The 24,118-nt window shown below is 45.9% G+C and overlaps 3 protein-coding genes across 3 annotated transcripts; 1 reads left to right on the forward strand and 2 right to left on the reverse strand.

The window, feature by feature from the left end:
* Positions 1 to 8,707: 8,707 nt before the first annotated feature.
* Positions 8,708 to 13,470, reverse strand: LOC123395086. The gene is made up of 3 exons (XM_045090016.1): positions 13,373 to 13,470; positions 12,683 to 12,885; positions 8,708 to 9,179 (listed from the first exon to the last, which is right to left on the reverse strand). The coding sequence occupies exons 2-3, from the start codon at positions 12,867 to 12,869 to the stop codon at positions 8,974 to 8,976; spliced, it is 393 nt and encodes a 130-aa protein (XP_044945951.1). The 5' UTR covers positions 12,870 to 12,885; positions 13,373 to 13,470; the 3' UTR covers positions 8,708 to 8,973.
* Positions 13,471 to 13,679: 209 nt separating this feature from the next.
* Positions 13,680 to 18,502, forward strand: LOC123395084 (putative hydrolase C777.06c). Its single transcript, XM_045090015.1, has 12 exons — positions 13,680 to 14,002; positions 14,090 to 14,253; positions 14,387 to 14,499; positions 14,765 to 14,806; positions 14,884 to 14,939; positions 15,234 to 15,310; positions 15,502 to 15,621; positions 16,151 to 16,227; positions 16,314 to 16,377; positions 16,636 to 16,686; positions 16,762 to 16,810; positions 18,141 to 18,502. Exons 1-12 carry the CDS (start codon positions 13,822 to 13,824, stop codon positions 18,257 to 18,259), a joined length of 1,113 nt encoding a protein of 370 aa, XP_044945950.1. The 5' UTR covers positions 13,680 to 13,821; the 3' UTR covers positions 18,260 to 18,502.
* Positions 18,503 to 18,673: 171 nt separating this feature from the next.
* On the reverse strand, positions 18,674 to 23,567 carry LOC123395083 (protein HOTHEAD-like). Its single transcript, XM_045090014.1, has 6 exons — positions 23,384 to 23,567; positions 22,489 to 22,855; positions 20,433 to 20,746; positions 19,898 to 20,286; positions 18,989 to 19,560; positions 18,674 to 18,900 (listed from the first exon to the last, which is right to left on the reverse strand). The coding sequence occupies exons 1-6, from the start codon at positions 23,460 to 23,462 to the stop codon at positions 18,846 to 18,848; spliced, it is 1,776 nt and encodes a 591-aa protein (XP_044945949.1). The 5' UTR covers positions 23,463 to 23,567; the 3' UTR covers positions 18,674 to 18,845.
* Positions 23,568 to 24,118: the final 551 nt, after the last annotated feature.

The raw sequence follows: 24,118 nt of genomic DNA on the forward strand, positions 1-24,118 counted from the left end.
CATCTTTTGGTACTCACACTATGAATATGCGTAACATCACGATCGAGATTCATCAAGAATAAACCATTCACCAGCGGAGCATGACCATAAAACATATCACTCATATAAATAGAACAACCATTATTCTCTGACTTAAATGAGTAGCTGTCTTGCATCAAACAAGACCCTGATACAATGTTCATGCTTAAAGCTGGTACTGAATAACAATTATTAAGGTTTAAAACTAATCCCGACGGTAGATGTAGAGGTAGCATGCCGACGGCGATCACATCGACCTTGGAACCATTCCCGACGCGCATCGTCACCTCGTCCTTGGCCAGTCTCCGCTTATTCCGCAGTTCCTGCTTTGAGTTGCAAATGTGAGCAACAGCACCGGTATCAAATACCCAGGAGCTACTACGAGCGCTGGTAAGGTACACATCAATAACATGTATATCACATATACCTTTAACGTTGCCGGCCTTCTTGTCCGCTAAGTATTTGGGGCAGTTCCGCTTCCAGTGACCTTTTCCCTTGCAATAGAAGCACTCAGTCTCAGGCTTGGGTCCATTCTTTTTCTTCTTCCCGGCATCTGGCTCACCGAGCGCGGCAACAGCTTTGTCATCTTTCTTGAAGTTCTTCTTAACCTTGCCCTTCTTGAAACTAGTGGTCTTGTTGACCATCAACACTTGATGCTCTTTCTTGATTTCTACTTCTGCAGACTTGAGCATCTAGTACAACTCGGGAATGGTCTTCTCCATCCCTTGCATGTTGTAGTTAAGCACAAAGCCTTTGTAGCTTGGTGGGAGAGACTGGAGGATTCTGTCAATTATAGCATCCTCCGGAAGTTCGACTCCAAGTGAAGTCAGACGGCCGTGTAACCCAGACATTTTGAGTATGTGCTCACTGATAGAACTGTTCTCCTCCATCTTACAGATAAAGAACTTGTCGGAGACTTCATATCTCTCGACACAGGCATGAGCTTGAAAAACTAGTTTCAGCTCTTGGAACATCTCATATGCTCTGTGTTGCTCAAAACGCCTTTGGAGCCCCGTTTCTAAACTGTATAACATGCCACACCTAACCAGAGAGTAGTCATCACTCCTCGTTTGCCAGACGTTCAGAATGTCCTGGGCTGCTGCGGGAGCGGGAGGGTCACCTAGCGGCGCATCAAGGACATAAGCCTTTTTAGCTGCTTCAAGGATGAGCTTCATGTTGCGAACCCAGTCCGCATAGTTGCTACCATCATCTTTCAGCTTGTTTTTCTCTAGGAATGCGTTGAAATTGAGGTTGACGTTGGCCATCTACAATATTTATAAAGACAACTTTTAGACTAAGTTCATGACAATTAAGTTCATTTAATCAAATTAAGTATGAACTCCCACTTAAATCGACATCCCTCTAGTCATCTAAGTGATACATGATCCATGTTGACTAACCCGTGTCCGATCATCACGTGAGACGGACTAGTCACCATGGTGAGCAACTTCATGCTGATCGTATTCAACCATACGACCCATGTTCGACCTTTCGGTCTCTTGTATTTGAGGTCATGTCTGTACATGCTAAGCTCATCGAGTCAACCTAGGTGTTTCGTGTGTGTAAATCTGGCTTACACCCGTTGTATGCGAACGTTAGAATCTATCACACCCGATCATCACGTGGTGCTTCGAGACAACGATCCTTCGCAACGGTGCACACTTAGGGGAATACGTTCTCGAAATTTTAAGAGGGATCATCTTATTATGCTACCGTCGTTCTAAGCAATAAGATGAAAAACATGATAAACATCACAATGCAATCATATAGTGACATGATATGGCCATTATCATCTTTGCCCTTTCGATCTCCATCTTCAGGCATCGCATGATCATCATCGTCACTGGCGTGACACCATGATCTCCATCATTATGATCTCCATCATCGTGTCTACGTGAAGTCGTCACGCCAACTACTACTATCACTACTACTATAGCTAACCGTTAGCAATGAAGTAAAAGTAGTAAGCACATGGCGTTGCATCTCATACAATAAATTAAGACAACTCATATGGCTCCTGCCGGTTGTCATACTCATCGACATGCAAGTCGTGAAACCTATTACAATAACATGATCATCTCATACATCATACATGCAACATCACAACTTTGGCCATATCACATCACATGTCAAACCCTGCAAAAACAAGTTAGACGTCCTCTAATTGTTGTTGCAAGTTTTACGTGGTTGATTTGGGTTTCTAGCAAGAACGCTTTCTTACCTACGTGACAGCCACAACGATGATATGCCAAAGCTATTTACCCTTCATAAGGACCCTTTTCATCAAATCCAATCCGACTAGAGTAGGAGAGACAGACACCAGCTAGCCACCTTTATGCACGGTGTGCATGTCTGTCGGTGGAACCAGTCTCACGTAAGCGTACGTGTAAAGTCGGTCCGGGCCGCTTCATCCCACAATACCACTGGAAAAGAATAAGACTAGTAGCGGCAAGCAAATTGACAAATCATCGCCCACAACTTTTGTGTTCTACTCGTGCATAGAATCTACACATAGAAAACCTGGCTCGGATGCCACTGTTGGGTAACGTAGCATAAATTCAAAATTTTCCTACGCCATATTCAGATCTTCCTATGGAGAGACCAACAACGAGAGAGGGGTAAGAGCATCTTCATACCTTTGAAGATCGCTAAGCTGAAGCGTTACTAGAACGCGGTTGATGGAGTCGTACTCGCGGCGATTCAGATCGCGGTGTGATTCCGATCTAGTGCCGAACTACGACACCTCCGCGTTCAACACACGTGCAGCCCGATGACGTCTCCCGCACCTTGATCCAGCAAGAAGAAGGAGAGGTTGGGGAAGAACTCCAGCAGCACGACGGCGTGGTGTCGATGGAGAGACGAGGTCTCCCGGCAGGGCTTCGCCAAGCACCGGCAGAGAGGAGGAGGAGGAAGGGCAGGGCTGCGCCGAGAGAGAGAGAGAGAAAACCGTGTGCAAAACAGCCCCGAAACCTCGACTATATATAGGGGGAGGGGAGGGGGCGCAGCCCTTAGGGTTCCCAGCCCCAAGGGGTGCGGCAGCCCCAGATGGGAGAGGGGGCGGCGGCCAGGGCAGGGAGGAGGGGTGGTGCGCACCCCTGGTGGGCCTTAGGCCCACCTGGCTTAGGGTTTGCCCCCCCCCCCTTCCCTCTCCCCTGCGCATTGGGCTGAGTGGGGAGGCGCACCAGCCCACCTAGGGGCTGGTTCCCTCCCCCACTTGGCCCATCTTACCTCTCGGGGTCGTTGCCCCCCTTCGGTGGACCCCCGGGGCCACCTCCGGTGGTCCCGGTACGTTACCGGTGATGCCCGAAACACTTCCGGTGTCCGAAACCATCCGTCCTATATATCAATCTTTACCTCCGGAGCTCCTCGTGACGTCCGGGATCTCATCCGGGACTCCGAACAACTTTCGGTAACCTCGTACAACAATTCCTTATAACCCTAGTGTCATCGAACCTTAAGTGTGTAGACCCTACGGGTTCGGGAGACAGGCAGACATGACTGAGACACCTCTCCGGACAATAACCATCAGCGGGGTCTGGATACCCATGGTGGCTCCCACTTGCTCCACGATGATCTCATCGGATGAACCACGATGTCAAGGATTCAATCAATCCCGTATACGATTCCCTTTGTCTGTCGGTATAGTACTTGCCCGAGATTCGATCGTCGGTATACCTATACCTTGTTCAATCTCGTTACCGGTAAGTCTCTTTACTCGTTCCGTAGCACGTCATTGTGTGACTAACTCCTTAGTCACATTGAGCTCATGATGATGTTCTACCGAGTGGGCCCAGAGATACCTCTCCATCACATGGAGTGACAAATCCCGATCTCGATTCGTACCAACCCAACAGACACTTTCAGAGGTACCCGTAGTGCACCTTTATAGTCACCCAGTTACGTTGTGATGTTTGATACACCCAAAGCACTCCTACGGTATACGGGAGTTGCACAATCTCACGGTCGAAGGAAAAGACACTTGACATTAGAAAAGCTTTAGCATACGAACAATACGATCTAGTGCTATGCTTAGGATTGGGTCTTGTCCATCACATCATTCTCCCAATGATGTGATCCCGTTATCAATGACATCTAATGCCCATGATCAGGAAACCATGATCATCTATTGACTAACGAGCTAGCTAACTAGAGGCTTGCTAGGGACACATTGTGATCTATTTATTCACACATGTATTACTGTTTCCTGTTAATACAATTATAGCATGAGCAATAGACTATTATCATGAACAACGAAATATGATAATAACCATTTTATTATTGCCTCTAGGGCATATTTCCAACAAGCATACCCTACAAAAACAAGTTAGACGTCCTCTAATTGTTGTTGCAAGTTTTACGTGTCTGGTTTGGGTTTCTAGCAAGAACGCTTCTTACCTACGTGACAGCCACAACGTTGATATGCCAATGCTATTTACCCTTCATAAGGACCCTCTTCATCGAATCCGATCCGACTAAAGTGGGAGAGACAGACACCCGCTAGCCACCTTTTGCAACAAGTGCATGTCGGGCGGTGGAACCAGTCTCATGTAAGAGTATGTGTAAAGTCGGTCCGGGACGCTTCACCACACGATGCCGCTGAATCAAGATAAGACTAGTAACGGCAAGCAATTGACAAAATTATCGCCCACAACTTTTGTGTTCTACTCGTGCATAGAATCTACGCATAGAACCTGACTCGGATGCCACTATTGGGGACTGTAGTAGTAATTCAAAAAAATTCCTATGCTTCACAAGGATCTATCTAGGAGAAACCAGCAACGAGAAATGGTGTAGAGCATCTTCATACCTTTGAAGATCGCCAAGCGGAAGCGTTACTAGAACGCGGTTGATGGAGTCGTACTCGTAGCGATTCAGATCGCGGAAGATTCCGATCTAAGCGCCGAACAACGACGCCTCCGCGTTCAACACACGTGCAACCCAGTGACGTTTCCTTCACCTTGATCCAGCAAAGGAGAGAGGATAAGTTGAGGGAGGGCTCCGGCAACATGACGACGTGGTGACGATGGATCTGCGTGGTACTCCGGCACAGCTTCGCCAAGCGCTATGGAGGACGAGGAGGAGGAGAGGTAGGGCTGCGCCTTGGAGAGGTGAAACTTGTGTGTCTAGCAGCCCCAAACCCTCACATATATATAGGGGAGGAGGAGGAGGGTGCGCCACCCCTAGGGATTCCCTAGGTGGTGCAGCTGCAGCCCTTGATGGGAGGGGTGGTGGCCAAGAGGAGGAGGGGCAGCGGCCAAGAGGAGGAGGGGCGACGCCCTAGGGTGGGCTTGGCGCCCAAGGCAGCCCACACGCCTAGGGTTTGGCCCCCTTAGCCCCCTTGTGCGCCGTGGGCCCTTGGTGGTGGATCACAAGCCCATCTAGGGGCTGGTTCCCATCCACTTTGGGCCCACGTAGCCCTTCGGGGCTGGTGGACCCTCGAAACTCTTTCGGTGGTCCCGGTACAATACCGACGATTCGTGAAACACTTCCGGCGATCAAATCTCCACTTCCTATATATGAATCTTTAACTCCGGACCATTATGGAACTCCTCATGACGTCCGGGGTCTCATTCGGGACTCCGAACAACCTTCGGTAACCATGTATACTATTCCCATAACAACTCTAGCGGCATCAAACCTTAAGTGTGTAGACCCTACGGGTTCGGGAACCATGTAGACATGACCGAGACACCTCTCCGGCCAATAACCAACATGGATATCCATGTTGGCTCCCACATGTTCCACGATGATCTTATCGGATGAACCACGATGTCGGGGATTCAATCAATCCCGTATGCAATTCCCTTTGTCTACCGGTATGATACTTGCCCGAGATTCGATCGTCGATATCCCTATACCTTGTTCAATCTCATTACTGGCAAGTCTCTTTACTCGTTCCGTAACACATCATCCCGTGGCTAACTCCTTAGTCACATTGAGTTCAGTATGATGAAGCATTACCGAGTGGGTCCAGAGATACCTCTCTGTCACACGGAGTGAAAAATCCCAGTCTCGATTCGTACCAACCCGACAGACACTTTCTGAGATACCTGTAGTGCACCTTTATAATCACCCAGTTACATTGTGACTTTGATACACCCAAAGCACTCCTACGGTATCCGGGAGTTGTGCAATCTCATGGTCTAAGGAAATGATACTTGACATTAGAAAAGCTTTAGCAGACTAACAATATGATCTAGTGCTGTGCTTAGGATTGGGTCTCGTCCATCACATCATTCTCCTAATGATGTGATCCCGTTATCAATGACATCCAATGTCCATGATCAAGAAACCATGATCATCTATTGATCAACGAGCTAGCCAACTAGAGGCTCACTAGGGACACATTGTGATCTATATATTCACACATGTATTACGGTTTCTGGTTAATACAATTATAGCATGAATAATAGACAATTATCATGAACAAGGAAATATAATAATAACCACTTTATTATTGACTCTAGGGCATATTTCCAAAAAATATGCATGGTGACGGTGAAGGGAATGTTTACAAAGACTTCTTCAAAAACCTCGTCGGGTGCCACTAATGCCCGAGGGTGATGGTGTTGAGATGGATGACCACTTGAGAAAGAAGTGGTGTACCAAGAATGGTTTTGTGTGTGTGGTTTCGGAAACGGGATTAGATTTAAGATTTTTCGACCGTCCCAACCTTACACGTGAGACCACGATACCCCTTATGGACGGGGCCTTGCTGATTACTTTGGCAATGCTTGCAAAGAGCCCGCATTAATAGTGGTGGGAGTGGCGTGGTCACTCTGGAGACGGGGTCGTGCCAGGTAGGGCGACCATGAGCTGTCTTTGCACGCACCGGGCACACTGTTGCATGCCCTCATGGATGAGACGATCTAGAGCGAGGCTCGTATGATGTACATCATGAGGGATATCACCAACGAGTGGGCTCTTTATTTAGTGTCGCTAGGGGAAAGGCATTGTTCGGGTGCTTACCTCGAGTATGTTACATAGCGTGAGTTGTGGATGCCATGGAAGTTCCCCAAGTCTTGTGGGTACATCGCGCAACCTCTGTAGAGTGTAAAACTATTCAAATAGCCGTGTCCATGATCAAGGATAGTTGGGTAATCCTGCTAAACTACGTCTAGTTGTTTCTGCATAAACCAACTGTGTGTGTGGGAGAGTATGAGAAAAAGATGATGATATGGGAAGGATGATGCTTGAGTTAAGTCAGGTGACTTGGCATTATGGGTGGACATGGGATGTTCGACCCTCAGTTGATATTAGTATCTGTAGCATGTTCATTGGGTTACCGTTATGCCTTGTGATGCATGTCACCTAAGAATTTGATCATGTTGTTGCAACAGGGAAAACCTGTTTTCCGCAAAAACAACATACTAGTGTTATGTAATATTTTGTTTTTTCCTTGTTCCACATCATGGGTTGCTTGCGAGTACATTCAAAGTATTCATTGGCTTGCCACTACTTATGTAATTGGCAAGGCATTGAAGAACCGGAGTTTGGAGAAGAGTTCGTCGCGAACGAACATGCGATCTAGGACGCTTCCTAGTCAGAATGTCTGTAGGTTAAGGCAGATGGCATGGGTTCACGCTATCAACCAAGTTATCTGTTTTTAGTTGTGTGTTGGTGTGTCGGCCATCGAGGCCGTATCTATGTAATGACTTGGCCATAATGGCCCCTATTTGTATCAGACGTTATGTATGGATGTAAGACTCTTGTTATTCAGTATCCGTGTGTTTAGTGGGCATTGATTTCTTGGATCACTGTACACATGCATTCAGTGATCAAAAATTACAAGTCAGGGTCCCCAGAGAGCTGGTATCAGAGTCATCCTGACTGTAGGAAGCCTTAGGTAGCATGGACGTCGGATGGGATGAAACCCCTCTCAATCCTACACCTAGCCTTTACACTTAGGGTTTTCTGCATCCCTCACCTCTTCCACTATAGCATTCAAACCCCTTTTACTGTCACCTCTCCTTAAATCTTGTAGATGACCGTCGTACCTAAGGGCCTCCTAGAGTCTGGCTTTCCCCTACTCCTGGAAGGCATACTGGAGTAGTGTTGGGTCCTCCCGTCACCAGTTTTTCTCTACCACGAACACTGGGTCAATGCCATCACGAAGGAGTACCATATCGTTGTAGTCGTGAAGGCAAATGCAAAACGACTCCCTAGCGATCGGCCGCTGCAGCGAACGATCTAACCCAATCCAAGTAATCAGCGACTTCCCTACCGATCGGCCGTTGTCGGAAAACGAGCGTTGCAACGCTCGCGCACCAGATAGCCATCCTCCAAACAAGACATGGTTATTGTAATTTGGAAGAACCATATGTGTTCTCATTTTGTTTCTATCCTGTCCATGCTTTATTTTCAGACAATAAAATCTATTTATCAAAAAAAAAAAGGAAACTAGATCACACAAGAGCGCTGAGATTCTCGGCTCCCACACGAAACCAAAGGCGGATGAGGATCAGGGTGACCTCTTTGATATACTCTGGCTGCGCTCTTCCCGAAAATCAACCAAACGAGCAAGAAGACCAAGCTGCTAAAATCTCCCCTTCCATTTTCAGCAATCTCTCCTTTTATTTCCAACTAGGGTTTCCGAGACACCACAAGACCATCAAAAGCCCCGTAAAAGAAACCCATAAAAAAGGTGCACTTTTACGGCATGCCCCTAGCAAATGACAAAAGTGCGGAGTGATATTTTGCATACAGCTTCTTGGCAATTCAAACACAACAAAGTAGTTGTACAGTCATGTCACATTTTATACAGCTTCTGCTCAACCGTAGGCAGCGGCGATACGATGAAACATTCAGCTCTTGCAGCCATAGAATTTGGCAATGCAAAATACAAAGCTTGCGTGTGGATATGATGCAAATAATGCATCCACCTGGACATAGCCCACGTACTTTTCACAGCCACTGAAAATACTGAAGACACAATGTACACGATGCGCTCAATCTTCACTTCTTGTCGGATTCTTTCTTTGGATGGATGGCCTCAACGATAGCTTCGATCTCTTCCTTGGCCCGTTCAAACACGTTCGGGCCTTTGACTTTGTTGACCGGCGTGTCCTCGCTTATATCATTGCTTGTACCATGTGTTTCGTTCTCGTGGGTCTTCTTATGCATGTCTGCCTCACTGTGTTCCTTGGAATCCTTGTGCAATTCTGCAGGTAAATCAGAGTGGTGCATAATAATCAAGACAGGGTACTAAACAGAGCACTACAAATGAACCTCAACTACCATGTATGAGGAAAATAACACAAAGAATCAGGAATGAAGGAATTGAACACCAGGTTTCAAAGGAGGTACTATTATCCATCATTCCCTTCTTGTATCCTTACTGCTATATCCTTCCGTCAAAATGGCAACTTGTAGAGAAGCTATATTTCAGAAACATCTTTTATACCTGATGAATTTTTGTCCACAAAGTTCTATTGTTTCAGAGTTTGGTTGATGTTAGGTTATAAACCATAAAATTGTATGCTGAAAATGCTTGTATATACGTTCCACAAAATGCTCAAGAAGTCTTCATTATAACTTAGACAAAGCTGAAAATACGAATGTTATTGGTCTAAGAAATCTCTGGTAATACATAACACCACTACTCAACAAGGTGAAATGAATTTCCAAACTTGATTTCTGATGAGGTACTATTATCATTTGCCCTTCTTGCATATACTTTATTTCTCTTCCCTTCTATCAAAATGGAAGGCCTGCTTTGTATATACAGTAGCTTTTAGACAAGTGGTATTTCTGAAACATTTTTCATGCTTGAATTTTTGTCCACAAAATTCTTTTGTTTCAAAGTCTGGGTTATAAACCTCAAACACATATGCACAAGCTACCTCCATTACACCTTGGACAAAACTGAAAATTCAAATGTTCCCAGTCTCAGAAAACAAAACCCGGTTACACAGAACAATATTCTTCTCAACAAGGTGAAGTGAAAATCCCACAGAAGCTTACAACAACTTAATAGTTGATCGCTGCAAACAAATTAACTCAATATGCAGAAAAGAAACAGCAAACAGAAAACAGAATATGCAGAAAAGAAACAGCAAACAGAAATTTCCCGTGAGCCCATGTCTTAGCATTCAACACAGAAGCACTGTCAGCTCTCAAGAATGAAAAGCTGAAACTCATGGATACGATTTGCTTCTATTGGGAAATGGCAATTTCTAAGGTCGTGACTTAGGTAGACTCGGTTCAGTGATGAACAATTTGAAGTGGTGGTATAAACACTCTCAATTGGACCAGCCCCATAAGTAAAGGAGCACCAAGAAGCGGATTTTCACTCTATTGGACCATTGTTTTCCTCCCTTAGAGCATCTCCAATAGACGGTCCAAATGTAAAAATACCTAACTTTTGGACCGTCTGAGGCAAAAAACGCTTCTCCAGCAGACGGTCCATATGTAAAAAAAAATTGGACCGCGACCTCCTCATGATGTAAAACGCAACACCTCGCGGTGCAAATTTACATCACGAGGTGCATCTGGTCCAAAACCAGCCGCCGCCCGCGAAAGCCCAACCGCCACTTCATTTCCTTTCCCGCCCACGTCTGCCCGCTCGCTACCCGCCCGGCCGCCGCCGCCCCCCGCTGTCCGGCGCCGCCATGGCCGAAGGCGACGACCCCGCCGCCTTCTCCGCCACCGCCGCAGCCGGTGGGCTGACCCACGTGGCCCGCTGCCATCTCACCCGCAACCGCTGCCCCTCGCCCGCCGGCCCGGATTAGCGCCCCGACGAAGGGACGAGGCGGCGGAAAACGGGCGGCCAACCGCAGCCGTAACCCGACCGACAGTTCTACGTGGCCGGTGAAGCTCTCTAAGGCGGCCGCGGCGGCTCGGGGTGACGAATCGCAGCCGATGCGGTCGGCGGCCTCCTCCAGCAGCCCTACATCCATTCCTCAACCTCCCCCCCCCCCCCCCGCCACCGCCGGTCGTGGAGGACGATGTGCTCACGCTTGTTCGACGAAATGTCGCAAAGGTATAAATTTTCCGGTTGTCCTCTCGTTTGTTGTTTTAAATTGTATGTGTTTTTGATTGTTTGTGCGTCCAATTGTAGTCTTGATGATGAAGCTTTCATGCACGCAACAAATGTGGCAAATGATGATTACATGTATGCGTCACAAGAATATGAAACCCAATATGATGATGACAATCCTGATGTGGACGATGAGGGCTTTGTTGTCAAGGGAAGAAGTGGAAATTATACCACCGCGGAGGATGTGTTGATATGCACCGCTTGGAAGAAAATCTCTCAAGATGCAAGCGTTGGAAGCGACCAAACGGTGAACACTTATTGGCAACGCATCAAGGAGTACTTCGATGAGCGCAACACAAGTGGTCACTTCCGTCCGAGCGACTCTCTACGCCAACGTTGGTCCACCATCAACGCTGAACGCCAAAAAGTGGTTCGGTTGCTTGTCAAACGTCGCTCGCATGAACCCAAGTGGTTGCGGTGAAAGTGACTTGGTAAATATTCCCTCTTCGTGCGTGCTTTGTCAAATATTTCCTCTTTGTTCCACATGTTGATGATGATGTGTTGCTTGTTTTATTGTAGAATATGATTGCACAAGGATTGTTTCGAGAGAGGAACATGAAAGGCCAGAAGAAGAAAAGGAAAGGAAAAGCTTTCACTAGAGAGACTTTTGAATCGTCGAAGAAGAGTGTGGTGCTTGAGGATGAAGAAGATGTCATTGAGGAGACGAGCCCCACTCCTCACTCCGCGACAAAATCTTATAGGCCCGATGGAAACAAGAAAGTGAAGGGAACCAAGGCCGGAGACAATGATCTCAAGGAAGGATTTGATGCCATTGTCATGGCGAGGAAAGAGTATGCCGAAGAGAAAAGAATCTTGAAGCTCAAGGAAATAGAGGAGAGGAGTGAGGCCGAGCGGCGAAGGGCAGCGGCCGAGGAGAAGAGGGCGGCGGCCGAGGAGAGGTTGGCCGCGGCCGAGGAGAGGAAGGTGGAACTAGAGGAGAAGAAGGCGGCAACATGAGTGGCGTTGGAGTTGGCTTCGTCGGCAACATGACCGGTATGGGACGCAATGAAGATGCTTCCGGTGGTGCTCACGGCAACGAGAGTTCACCGCTTGTTGAGAACGTCGACAAAGAAGGTGGTGAAGATGATGATCGTACCACGGTTCACAAGGCCGGTGGTGTTGATGACCCGCATGAGTAATATTCATGTGCATTTCAATTTCTAGGGCGAAAAACTTTGATTGAGACGATGCTCTTTTGGTAGAGGGATTTGATACTATGATGGTGATGCACTTTTGATTGAAACTATGATGATGATGCACTTCATTTTCAAATTTTTGATGCTATTTCAATGCAAAACCGCGGCTGAACAGTGGCTGGCAGCAGCCGCGCGGCCGTTTTCAGATTTTTACATCTTTGGTTTGGACCATCTATTGGAGTTGCTATTTTGGACCATCAATTTGGACCATCTGTTGGAGTTGAGCGTTTTTCGGAGCTCCAAAATGCACTTTTTGGCGGTCCAAATTTTACATCTCCGGTTTTGGACCGTCAAAATTTGGACCATCTATTGGAGATGCTCTTATCCTGCCCATCTAATTTCTAATGTGAGCATAATTCCAGGCATGTAACAGGAAGCAATACTTGTGGGAGTTAAATTAGGCAAAATGACATCAACTTGAGTAAATTACCACCCTCCTTCCTGCAGGGACTGGAATGGTGCTCCATCTTATCGTGAACAGACGCCACAAGAGCCTCAATCTCTTCCTTGGCCCGTTCAAACAGATTGGGCCCCCTGACCTTCTCCACAGACGTGTCCTCGCTTATGTCGTCGCTTGTCCCGTGCGTCTCCTTTTTGTGGATGCTGCCTTTGTTCATTATACGCACCACCACTCTGTTGAAAAACGCAGCAGCTTTCATCATCGGTAGCATACAAGAAGTGAAAATGGAACTAGAGTTTTGCACTGGACTAAAAATGCCTTTGCACGATGAATTGGCAGCAACAAGTGGCGACACGCTTGTCTTGAGGCAAGCATAAAGTTTATATAACTATAATAAGCACCAAGTACCCCAAAATCAAGATGGTAAGCATCTAAAGTGAGAAACAGGAAATTTCTAACTAACTGGTAGCCTACAAGTTCAGAAAACCTGCACAAATCAACGCGGTTAGCTTACTGCGGTCCCAGCTAGGCGCGACGAACTATCATTTTGGAAACGTCTCCACTAGAGACCGCAAGAAATTTTAATCATCCTTCCGTTGATCCCAGATACGGGCGATCTAGCCTATCCCGGGATCGGGCAAACGCCAACACCACGTGAAGTACGAGGATGCGAAGCAAACAGAGCGGGAGAGCGAGAGGGAGAGAGATAGATATTCGTGCCTGTGGGTGGATGTCGTCGCCGGCGAGCCGGCGCGGCGAAGTCGATCTCCTTGCGTGCTCCGGGAGGGGGGGGGGGGGGGAGGAGATGCGGACGGACAGGAGGAAGGGAGGAAGTGGGGGAGAAGAAAGAGACGGAATTATTCCTCGGCCCAGGCCGAAAGTCCATGTAAAGCCCACTTACGGCCTGTTGACTCACATGTCAATGCTCACTGCACACTGCACAGGGCTCTCTGGACTATTGACCCAGATGTCAGTGAACAAGCAGTCAGAAGAGCCGCGCGGCTTTCTTGACCGTCGGGGCAGGGAAACGCCGGGCCCACTTGCCAGCGTCGCTCCCTCCCGCCCGGCGGACAGAGAGGGCGACAGGTGGCCAGCGTCCACGGAGACCCCGTCGTTACCGACTCGCCGGCCGCCGCCGCAAGGCAGACAGACGCATCCGCGCTCTCCCGATGTCTGGGGCGACCGCAGCTCTCCTGCGCGCCCACCGCGTGCCCATGCTGCATTCGCCCTTCGCGTGCTCGCTCGCCGCCGCGCGCTCCCTGGGCGCGCATCTCCCTCTCCGCGCCCCGGCGCCCGCCGCGCCGCTCTCCTCCCGCCTCCCCCTCGCGCGCCTCCGCTCCGGCGCTTCGCGTACGTAAAATCGTAATTGCATCATGTACTGGTTGCGCCTCAGCTGTTCGACGTAATGCCTATACCCCCCTGGTGTGAACCCTCCAGCGCGCTTCTTCTCCTCCTCCTGCGGCGCCCCTGGCAGCGCTGTCTCTTCCTCGGCGGCGGAGCACGAGGAGCCGCGCAAGTCGGAGCTCATCTTCCTCGGCACGGGCACCAGCGAGGGCGTCCCGCGCGTCAGCTGCCTCACCCACCCCTCCAAGACCTGCCCCGTATGGCCCTCCACCTCCATCCCGTTATCAACCACCGGTGGACTCACTTTGTTCTGCTTTTCTCACAGTGCTCGGCTAGCTAGGTGCTCGGTGTGATGTTGGCTGTTTGTTTGTTATTATGGCCTGTTCGCAGGTTTGCACCAAGGCAGCAGAGCCGGGGAACCGGAACCGAAGGCGCAACACCTCCATTCTCCTGCGCCATGTCACGCCGTCTCGCACTTCTAACATCCTCATCGATGCTGGCAAGTATGCGCTATTTCTTGCACTGCCAGTTGCTTCTTCTCTCTCCCGCAACAAGCAACGGATTATTATCATACCCGAAGCTAGAGCTATGGGCAGGGATAGTAGAAAACACCCAGAGTGTATCACTGTTTTGAAGCAGAGTAACCTGAAATTGCTTACATTCATAGTAGCTGATATACAAGCTGTTTTAGTAAATAATGTGCATGTAGAAAGTAAATGTTTACTAGTAACGAGCTATCACACCCTGATGCTTTGTTTCTTCTGTCAGGTTTTTCTACCATTCCGCGCTCCAGTGGTTCCCTGCTTTTGGGTACTGAACTGTTCACATGCACTGTTATTTATTTTCAAGAAACGTAAGTGTTGTTAACGTTTGCTGCTGATCTTCAGGTTGAGGGAGATTGATGCTGTCATTATTACTCATTCTCATGCTGATGCAATTGGAGGTCTGAGTGGTTCCAACCTTCTCAATTCCTATGCACCTTATAATTGAATGCTTGTACCATGTGCCAGAACCATGAGTTGGTCGCGAGATCTGATGGGTTTCACCTCTAGCCTACCCCAACTTGTTTGGGACTAAAGGCTTTGTTGTTGTTGTACCATTTTTAATTGTCCCGTCTAGCGTCTGTCCTTTCCAAACACTTCCCGCAACACAATTTTGTTTCTATTAGTTGAAACAAAAAAACCATCATCCTTGTGGCCTTTTCCTTTCCAAAAAGATAACAGTGTGAATGGTGCAGGCCTTGATTGTCTTCGTGATTGGACGAACAATGTCCAGCCCTCCATCCCAATTTATGTGGCACCGCGTGATTATGAGGTTCGAAAATCTTGTACTTAGTTATGTTGTATATTAATTTTTTTCTAGTATTACAGCCTCAGAAATTTTATGGAATACATGAAAATCCATTATGCCATTTTATTAAAAAATTACGCCTTTCCATTTTTAGTTTATATCTTTACAGCTGGCTCAGTTTTCTTTCCTTTCCCCCATTTGCTCGTTTGTATCAGGTGATGAAGATGACACACCACTATTTGGTCGACACAAGTACGGTTATACCTGGAGCTGCAGTTTCAACATTACAGTTCAACATTATAAACGAGGAACCATTTACCGTTCAGGATCTTGAGGTTTGTAATCTGAAACAACAACTTCAAAGCAAGAAGTGGACTTATACTTATAAGCTGTTCGCTTACAAATTACAAATGGTATTCTCCCTTTAGACTCAGTGAGATGTAGCAAGAAAATAGTACATGTAGCCAGGTAGACAAATGTACGTTTAACTCTTTTATTTTGGTCAGTTATAACTTATAATGGGATGGGATCACTTAATTGATTGATAGTGCTGTTAGTAGCAGCTAATAGGGCAGTTTACCAGCGTAATTCAGACAAGATGCCTTCCAGTAAGTTCGAGTACATTTGTTTTCATTGATGGCTCGATGTAATATGGGGAACTTTTGGATAGAAACATTATATGGAGAACCTACCAACCTGTGGTTGTGGAGCTAAGTAAACGTGTCATGATCTCAGTTTTTATGTATCCCGCTCAAATGCAAAATTACTTATTCATTAGGTCAGTATGTGTTGAATATACTTTGGATTCATAACAGAGTCTCATGTTCAATTTATTTTGCTAAAGATATAATGTCTACATTTCAGGTAATTCCTTTGCCTGTATGGCATGGTCAGGGTTACCGTTCCCTTGGTTTCCGTTTTGGTGACATATGCTACATAAGGTAGACTGAGTTCACTGCAAGGCCTGTTTATTGTAACGACTTGTGTGTTGGTAGGCATCTTATCTGAATTGCTCTGATGTTTGCAGTGATGTCAGTGATATACCTGACGAAACCTACAAACTTCTGGAAGACTGTCAACTTCTTATATTGGTATTCCTTCTCTTTTTCTTGTTTTGCGTATCTCTCTGATTGTTAAATCATGAAATTATTTCATTGGACTGTTGTATGCTGCTAACTTTGTTTTCTTGCGTTTCTCTGATTGTTGAATCATGAAATAGTTAGATTCATCTGAAAGATGCACATTTCTTATCCTGCTAACTTTTGTATTGACCTACCTGTGCATCTCTCTTGAGTAATCACTGTTGACTATAAATTGGATTGATCTTGGTTTTATGTAACTTACTACAGGATGCTCTTAGACCTGATCGTTCTTCTTCAACACACTTTGGATTACCTAGGGTAAGTTCTAACACATTAGTTCTTCCTTCTTATATTTCACAGTATTCAGTTGTGATATATTCTTCAACTATACAGGCCCTCGAGGAAGTCAGGAAAATCAAACCAAAGAGAACACTGTTTACCGGTATGGCCTGAGTAACCAATCATGTTGTTGCTTTTATAATTATAGTGAACTTTTTTTTTCCTTACAAAATAGCTCAGGAGTTGTATTGAGATTAGGGCATGGGATCTGTCGTTCTATTCCAACTCCTTTGTTTGGTATCTAATGGGAATTTGGCAGAGAAGTTTATTCCGTTATTTGTTTAGTGGGAATTGGTGCTAGATTAGCCAAGAGATGATGACATAAGTTATGATGAAGGGGTTAAGATGTAATCACTAAAATGATTCCCTCCCCCTCCCCTGTTAATAAAATGGTGGGAGTTGGACTCTCAACTGCTATGCCTAGTCCCTCATCAATTCCCATGCCCCCTAACCATATGATGGATTTGAAGTCTCATACCCCTTCAATCCTCACCCCCTAGCTCTAATTGCACCCGACCAAACATGCTGTCAGTGTCAGCTCTTAAGTGCATTTTGGATTTTCTCTATGGTTCTACAAAACATAACACACCCTTAAACAGACTGCACAGTTTGCAGCAGAAAAGTGTAACATGATTTTAGTTTACAGTTGAGAGATGTTACCTATCTGTTGTTTACTGGACATGATTTCATCTAGAAAAGTAACAAGAAAGGCATCCAATCCAACTATTTGATCTTCTTAGGGAACTGTTCAATAATTGAAGGACTTCGTTTTTGCAAGACCAAGCAAAACTCCTAATACATGTTGACAATGTTATTTCTTATGACTCTTGTTCTTGATGTTAGATATTACTCCCTCCGTTCCTAGATATAGGGTGTATAGTTTTTTGCTCGAATATCATAACAAATCCCAGTATTTGTCCTCAAAGGCAATATATCCTGTATTCCAGTTTTTTTTTCTCAAAAAACTATACACCCTATATCTAGGAACTAAGGGAGTGGTATATCACCTCTCGAGTAAAAAACTATACACCCTATATCTAGGAACTAAGGGAGTGGTATATCACCTCTCGAGTAAAAAACTATACACCCTATATCTAGGAACTAAGGGAGTGGTATATCACCTCTCGAGTAAAAAACTATACACCCTATATCTAGGAACTAAGGGAGTGGTATATCACCTCTCGAGTACTTGTCCAAGAAAGTAACAAATTACGCCTGAACACGTGAACGCATCAAATCTCAATATTTATATCGAACACAGTTCATAATTATTGGTTCCAGGAATGGAGTCTTGGAAACTCGATCACAATCTTTTCTTCTTGACATGGAACTATGGGAAGCTTACAGTCTTACTTGATCAAATTGCATGTGCCTCATCTTCCATTATTTCGATTATATTGCTATTGTTAAACTGGACTGAATGGTATCTTCAGGGATGATGCATTTAATGGACCATGAGAAAGTGAACGATGATCTTGCCAGGCTGATGGAAACAGAGGGGCTTGACGTCCAGCTTAGCTATGATGGTCTCAGTATACCTGTAAGGCTCTAGAACAATTGGGCACACGCGATATGTTAATCTTTTGGGCACTGTTGAACGGCAGTTGCAGATTTTCTGTAGTTTCATTTCAGTAAAATGATCACAACATGTAATCCGTCAAACTCCTCACGTCAAGCTTTCCTTTTACTTATCTTTCTTCCCCCACCCCTCCTCCTCAACAGAGGAATCATATGTACTAGCAAATTTAGTCCTTACATCGCTGATGAAATTAAGTTTCAGCAGTGGTTTGTTTAATACTTTCTGAGTTGATACTTTCTATTTTTATGGTATACTGTGTTTGTACCACTATTAATAGATTTAAATAGTTCTTGAAGATGTTTTATCAAACCATCCACATGAGATTAGGGCACATATACCCATGAAGTTCATCAGGGCTTGTGTCTTGAGTACTTATAAGAAGAAAGATGAGTTGATAAACAATTTAATGGCCAATATTGCACGAGACAAATAGTTACTGGGTACAGATGAAACTCCTAGACTGTCTTACATTGGTGATTCACACTGGATCCCAGCAAAAATTAGTGATTTCTTTTCTAGGTCACACACACATCATAAAAGGCAGGTGTTCAGGAATCTACTACACTCCAGCTGCTGGTCCTAGCCGTTCCCTTAAGATCTTCACTCCAAAGTACCTGAGCATAAAGTATGATTAGAAGCCATCACGGCTTAAATTTAGAATTTATTTTGCCAAATAAGAAACTTATGTTCTGCATTAAGTACCTGCCCATCATCATGACCGTGGCTTGAGGGTTGGTCCCTGGTGACCTAGAGAACGTTGAGCCATCAACAACGCGGAGCCCTGAGACTCCAAGCACCCGGTGCTGCTGGTCGACCACCTTCCCTACATGACACCCACCATGGTAGTGCCAGATGGTGATTACCGTGTCCTTGCAAAATTGCTCTAGGGATTCTGTGGTATTGGTATGCTTGGGTATCAGATTCACATTAGCCTGCACGCTCATGTTGAGCACCCTTTCCATTTCATATCCAGCACCATCAGGAGTCAGATGAGCGAAACTGTTTGTCTTCAGTATTTTCTCAATGGTCTTGATGCCATAGACACAACGGCTGAGATCTTGTGGATGGCTGAAATAGTTGAAAGTAACTGCCGGGTTGTTCTTGACATCAGTGTCAGCAAGGACAAGATGGCCTGTAGACAGCGGACCATCGATCTTCTCGAGGATAAAACCTCCTTGGAACACCTCTTTGGGTAGACTAAGTTTGTTATGCGCATACTCCCTGGCTAGTTCCAGGCTTCTTTGCTTCGGAGGAACTGTGGACAGCTGTCCGATCTGTATTGGTAGGAATGAAGCATGGTAGTGCATTGGATCAGCAACGGCAAAAAAAATAAAAAGAGGAATAAATTCACATAATTAATTTTGCAATGATGACATAGTTATACTTCATTTCAAGACAATAAGTTTCATTTGACTCCTAGTGAATGATAAAATTATGATTTAAGGCTTCAATAACTTATGTTTCTTTAATATGCATATGATACCCAAACTACCCATCTTTAATTTTAGATTGTCTAGAAAAAAGGTTCATGCAGTGCAATCTGAATCTTGGGGTGAAATTACATAATTTGGAACTGGTACGCAAGTATAAGCAGTAAGATTGGTGCCAAACCTCAGCAGACATGATTCCGTGGTGGCAGTGGATGCTTTTTTCAGACTGGCCAAAACCACTGCTGGCCTCGATGAACACACCGGCTTCAGTGATTCCAACAGTCTCAATCAGTGACTGCCGAGGGGGGCTTTTCGTAGGTATGAAGATGGAGTTCATGGGGTTGTCAGCCATCCCTTTCCCCACATACTTGTTGTGAAGAACCACAGGAATGTTATGATTCTTAAGATCGTTCTTGGGCCCGATCCCACTGAGGAGCAGCAGCTGGGGACTGCCAATTGCACCAGAAGAGACGATGACCTCACTATCCCTGTTGTTGTTGAGGAGTGCCTGGTGGAGTCTCCCATCTTCATCGGCGAATTGTACCCCGATAGCCCTTGGTCTCAGTCGTCCTGCACCGGAGTTCATGTGTTATTGAAAAAGGGTACATACATGATGGTCTATCGTTGCGCAGTATCTACACTTTCTGTTGTAGAAATTCTAGACTCTTTTTTTTTTGTGGGAAAAGAGAAGAAAGCTTTTAGGAGCTTGGCTATACCTTGCTGCGAGTTGAACACTATCTTGTGCACACTAGCATGAAGCAGGACCCTCATGTTGTTAGGGTCTCCAGCAGCAAGCAAGTCGGCCGCTGTGTGGCGGTGGCCATTTGCGTCAAAGATGGTGCCACCAACCTTGGTCCCAGAAACATGATCATAGGTGTACCCATTGAAAGGGGATACACCTGCTTCAACAAGCCCATCCCGCAGTGCAGCCTGCCAAGGCGCGATCTTAGGCCACTGGACAACCTTATCCTCTACCCAAGGGTAGGACTCATTCACCAGGTCTTCTTCCCAGCCAACATCCTGCACAAAGCTGCTTGGTCCAAGAAACACAAGGTATGTAAGTTTCAGGTTAGATAGAATAAGTGAATTGCCATCAGGAAAAATACTGACATGATATTTATGTTTTTTTAAGACACTGTGGCATGCTTATCAATTACAAATGTATGTTTGCTGATTCATTTTTCATAGGTTCGGTTTCACTAATGCGATATATGTCTGAAACTTATTCTTGGTTCAAACTTTAAGTTGCGCTGAACTGTACTGTGGTTATGGTTATCTCTCGGGCTTTGCTTAGCTAACATAGTTACCATGGCATCATAGATTAATTAATATGCCCATGTGATTTTGTTTTGTTGCCTCCTTCAGTAATATATAAAATGAAACATGAGTAATTTCTATATGAGTTTAATTCTGTCAGAGAAACAGAGCACGTGTTATTGCCAGGGCCAGTTATTTCTTTGCACTGCCATAACCGAGGCACTTGAATGCAAATTAATGCAGTACGTTCTTGTTTTTCTTTATGTTATCAAGTTGCCCGCAAGTGCCAATTTTGTACGCAGGTACTCATGGTTAAAAACACTGCCAGTTTTGCAGCCACACTGAAATAATAACCAAAATACAAGTGGAAGGATCTACTACTGACATAACCCAAATTACTGAAGAGGATAAAAGTGTCCGACAATATTCTTCTCTGCTTTATTGAGAGTAGTACTCCCTCCGTTCCTAAATATAAGACCTTTTAGAGATTCCACTATAAACTACATAGTGATGTATGTAGTCATATTTTAGGACGTAGATTCACTCATTTTGCTTCGTATCTAGTCTATAGTGAAATCTCTAAAAGGTCTTATATTAAGGAACGGAGGGAGTAGTAAACAAGACTTGAGCGACTAGCCGGCAAGTCTATTCAAACTGTAATACGATATCTGAACTGACTGTACTCTTTCCTAACAAACTTGCTTAATCAACTAGGACTCTAATTAAAGGATAAGACTCCACGTTTGATGAATACCAAGTCTAAACTGACTGTACTCTTTCCTAACAAACTTGCTTAATCAATTAGGTCTCTAATTAAGGGATAAGACTCCACGTTTGATGAATACCAAGTCTAAACTGACTGTACTCTTTCCTAACAAACTTGCTTAATCAACTAGGTCTCTAATTAAGGGATAAGACTCCACGTTTGATGGGCTGGCCCACATAACAGTAAGGTCCTAGTCCAATCAAGAGCAGTGTCGGGTATGGTAATCCAGAGCATAAACTATTCACAGTTGCTTCTTTTGTCATGGTATTCTTAGTTCTTTGGGGGAGATATTTGAGCTGGTTAGACTTGCGTTTTATTTTGTGTATGCAAGAACAGTTGCTCTTGCTGTTCATTTCAGCAATCTGTAAATGCAGAGAGTTGGCTACGGCAGCATACATTGCTAGGGTTGCAGCACTGAAGCAGACCTTCACATTTATTTCTTCCTGGCGCTATCACTGCCCTGCATTTACCCGACATTTACTGGCCTGAACGGGACACGTCTTGTGCTGCTGCTGCTGCTGCTGCATAGACTGGATCATGACATGACATTTTACCTAAGCTAACTTGATAGTATTTTTTTTTTGAGGGGTAACTTGATTGTAGGTTAACTTGAAAGGGACGGTGTTGTTGATTTTGGGTTAACATGCATAGACTGCCTTCACGTTTATCATGCACAGTGACAGAGGGAAGAATGGCGATGAACAATCAAGAAAAATGATGATACGCAACCAGAACAATGCATTGCGCACCTTGAGCTGGCTCGGCTGTAGAAGCCAGCATTGATGCAGGTACCACCGCCCAGCACCCTTGCCCGGGCATTGATGACGCCGTCGGTGGAGACGAAGGCCTGCGACGAAGAGTCCGGCGCCGTGTTGCTCAGGCCGATGTGGAAGTTCTCCATGTAGGAGATGTTGCGGTTGCCATAAGGGGATCCGCCCCTCTCCAGCACGAGCACCTTGTACTTGAGCGACAATGTGGCCGCCAGGGGGCAGCCGGCGGTGCCCCCGCCGACGACAATGTAGTCGTACCTCTCGCGGCGCATCGCGGGGAAGCTGCTCGCCTTCTCGAGGGGAGGGAGATTCTTCAGCGTGAATGGCGGCTTGGCCGTGCCCCTGCCTGCAGGTACAAGTAAGTGTTCCATAGTACTGTTTGTTAGTTCCCGCTTAAAGCTTGCACATTTCTAGCTTGGCTTTGTTTCTTTGTTTTCTGTTTGGCAAAGGAATGTCCCAATCTAGTGGTTGAGCTAATGTACTCATTAACTATTTCATCAGGATCTGGTCTCCTGGTATTATGCTACTCCAGATAAACAGGTGCGTACACCCTCTTATAGCATATAATATATACTCTCTGCATTTCTTCGTGTACTCCATTTTCCAAAACATGTGAAGATTTGAATAGTGCATGGTCCTCTATTACAGAAGAGAAACATAGTCCGAGGGGACAAGCTCACTGAATCTGAATGAGAAAGAAGGAAGACAGAAGCTGAGAAACACCAGTGCTGCATTGCTTGCTAAGCGACCAATCAATCTCCCAGCATTGCAAGCTCTTCACTGGGGAAAGTGGAGCAGTGGTGTTTGGATGGATGGAGGCAGAAATGCCCAAGAAAAACGCAGACAAGAAGAGTGGAAGCGGCGAGGCCCGCACCTTGGCATAATCCGAAGAAGCAGAGGCAGACCACGAGCTTGATGCAGAGCAGGGACGCCGCTCCCTTGCTGGAAGCCATGGAACCTGAGAAGCACCTGCCAGGCTAAGATGGACGGTGGCTGGCTCTACCAGTCAACTTCCTTCCAGCTCGCTCTGGACCTCTCCAAGCTCGCCCACCGGACTCGAGGCCCGTTTATGTAGGCGGCGCCGGAGAGGAGGGCCGGAGGCCAATAGAGTATCGTGTGCGCATTGAAGAGAGCTCACCAGCCGCAGTAAGTGCCATTGAATGCAGAGGGAGCACTGCCCCGGTACAACTGTGATTTATGGGCTTCATCAACCAACCAACCAATGCAGGGCTGCGCCGGAGGTACCCACCACCACCACCCCTTCATTTACAAGAATGACTGTCGCCTCCGTCTTCCCAAATTTCTTATACGTTTCTCTGTGCATGGCACTCGCCCAATTGGCAAAGCCAGCCCAGCATTTTCTTTCTTTTTGGCAAAAAATAATAATATGGACGCTGCAAATTTCTTTTTTAAATGGAGAGAGTCCTGTTCTGTAGCAGATGATGCCGTGCATGAATGCCAGTTATTCCATAGAAAAAGGCCAGCTCTAGAAAATGCATTGTGCTGTTTTTTTTATACCAGTTGCAGAAAGGGCGTGCTGCTTGCTGTCTTCTTTTTTTATATAGGGGATGGGTGTGCTGCCATGTTGACGTACCATGCTGACGTATCT

The sequence above is a fragment of the Hordeum vulgare genome, chromosome 5H (assembly GCF_904849725.1).
Source record: "Hordeum vulgare subsp. vulgare chromosome 5H, MorexV3_pseudomolecules_assembly, whole genome shotgun sequence".
Lineage (NCBI taxonomy): Eukaryota > Viridiplantae > Streptophyta > Magnoliopsida > Poales > Poaceae > Hordeum > Hordeum vulgare.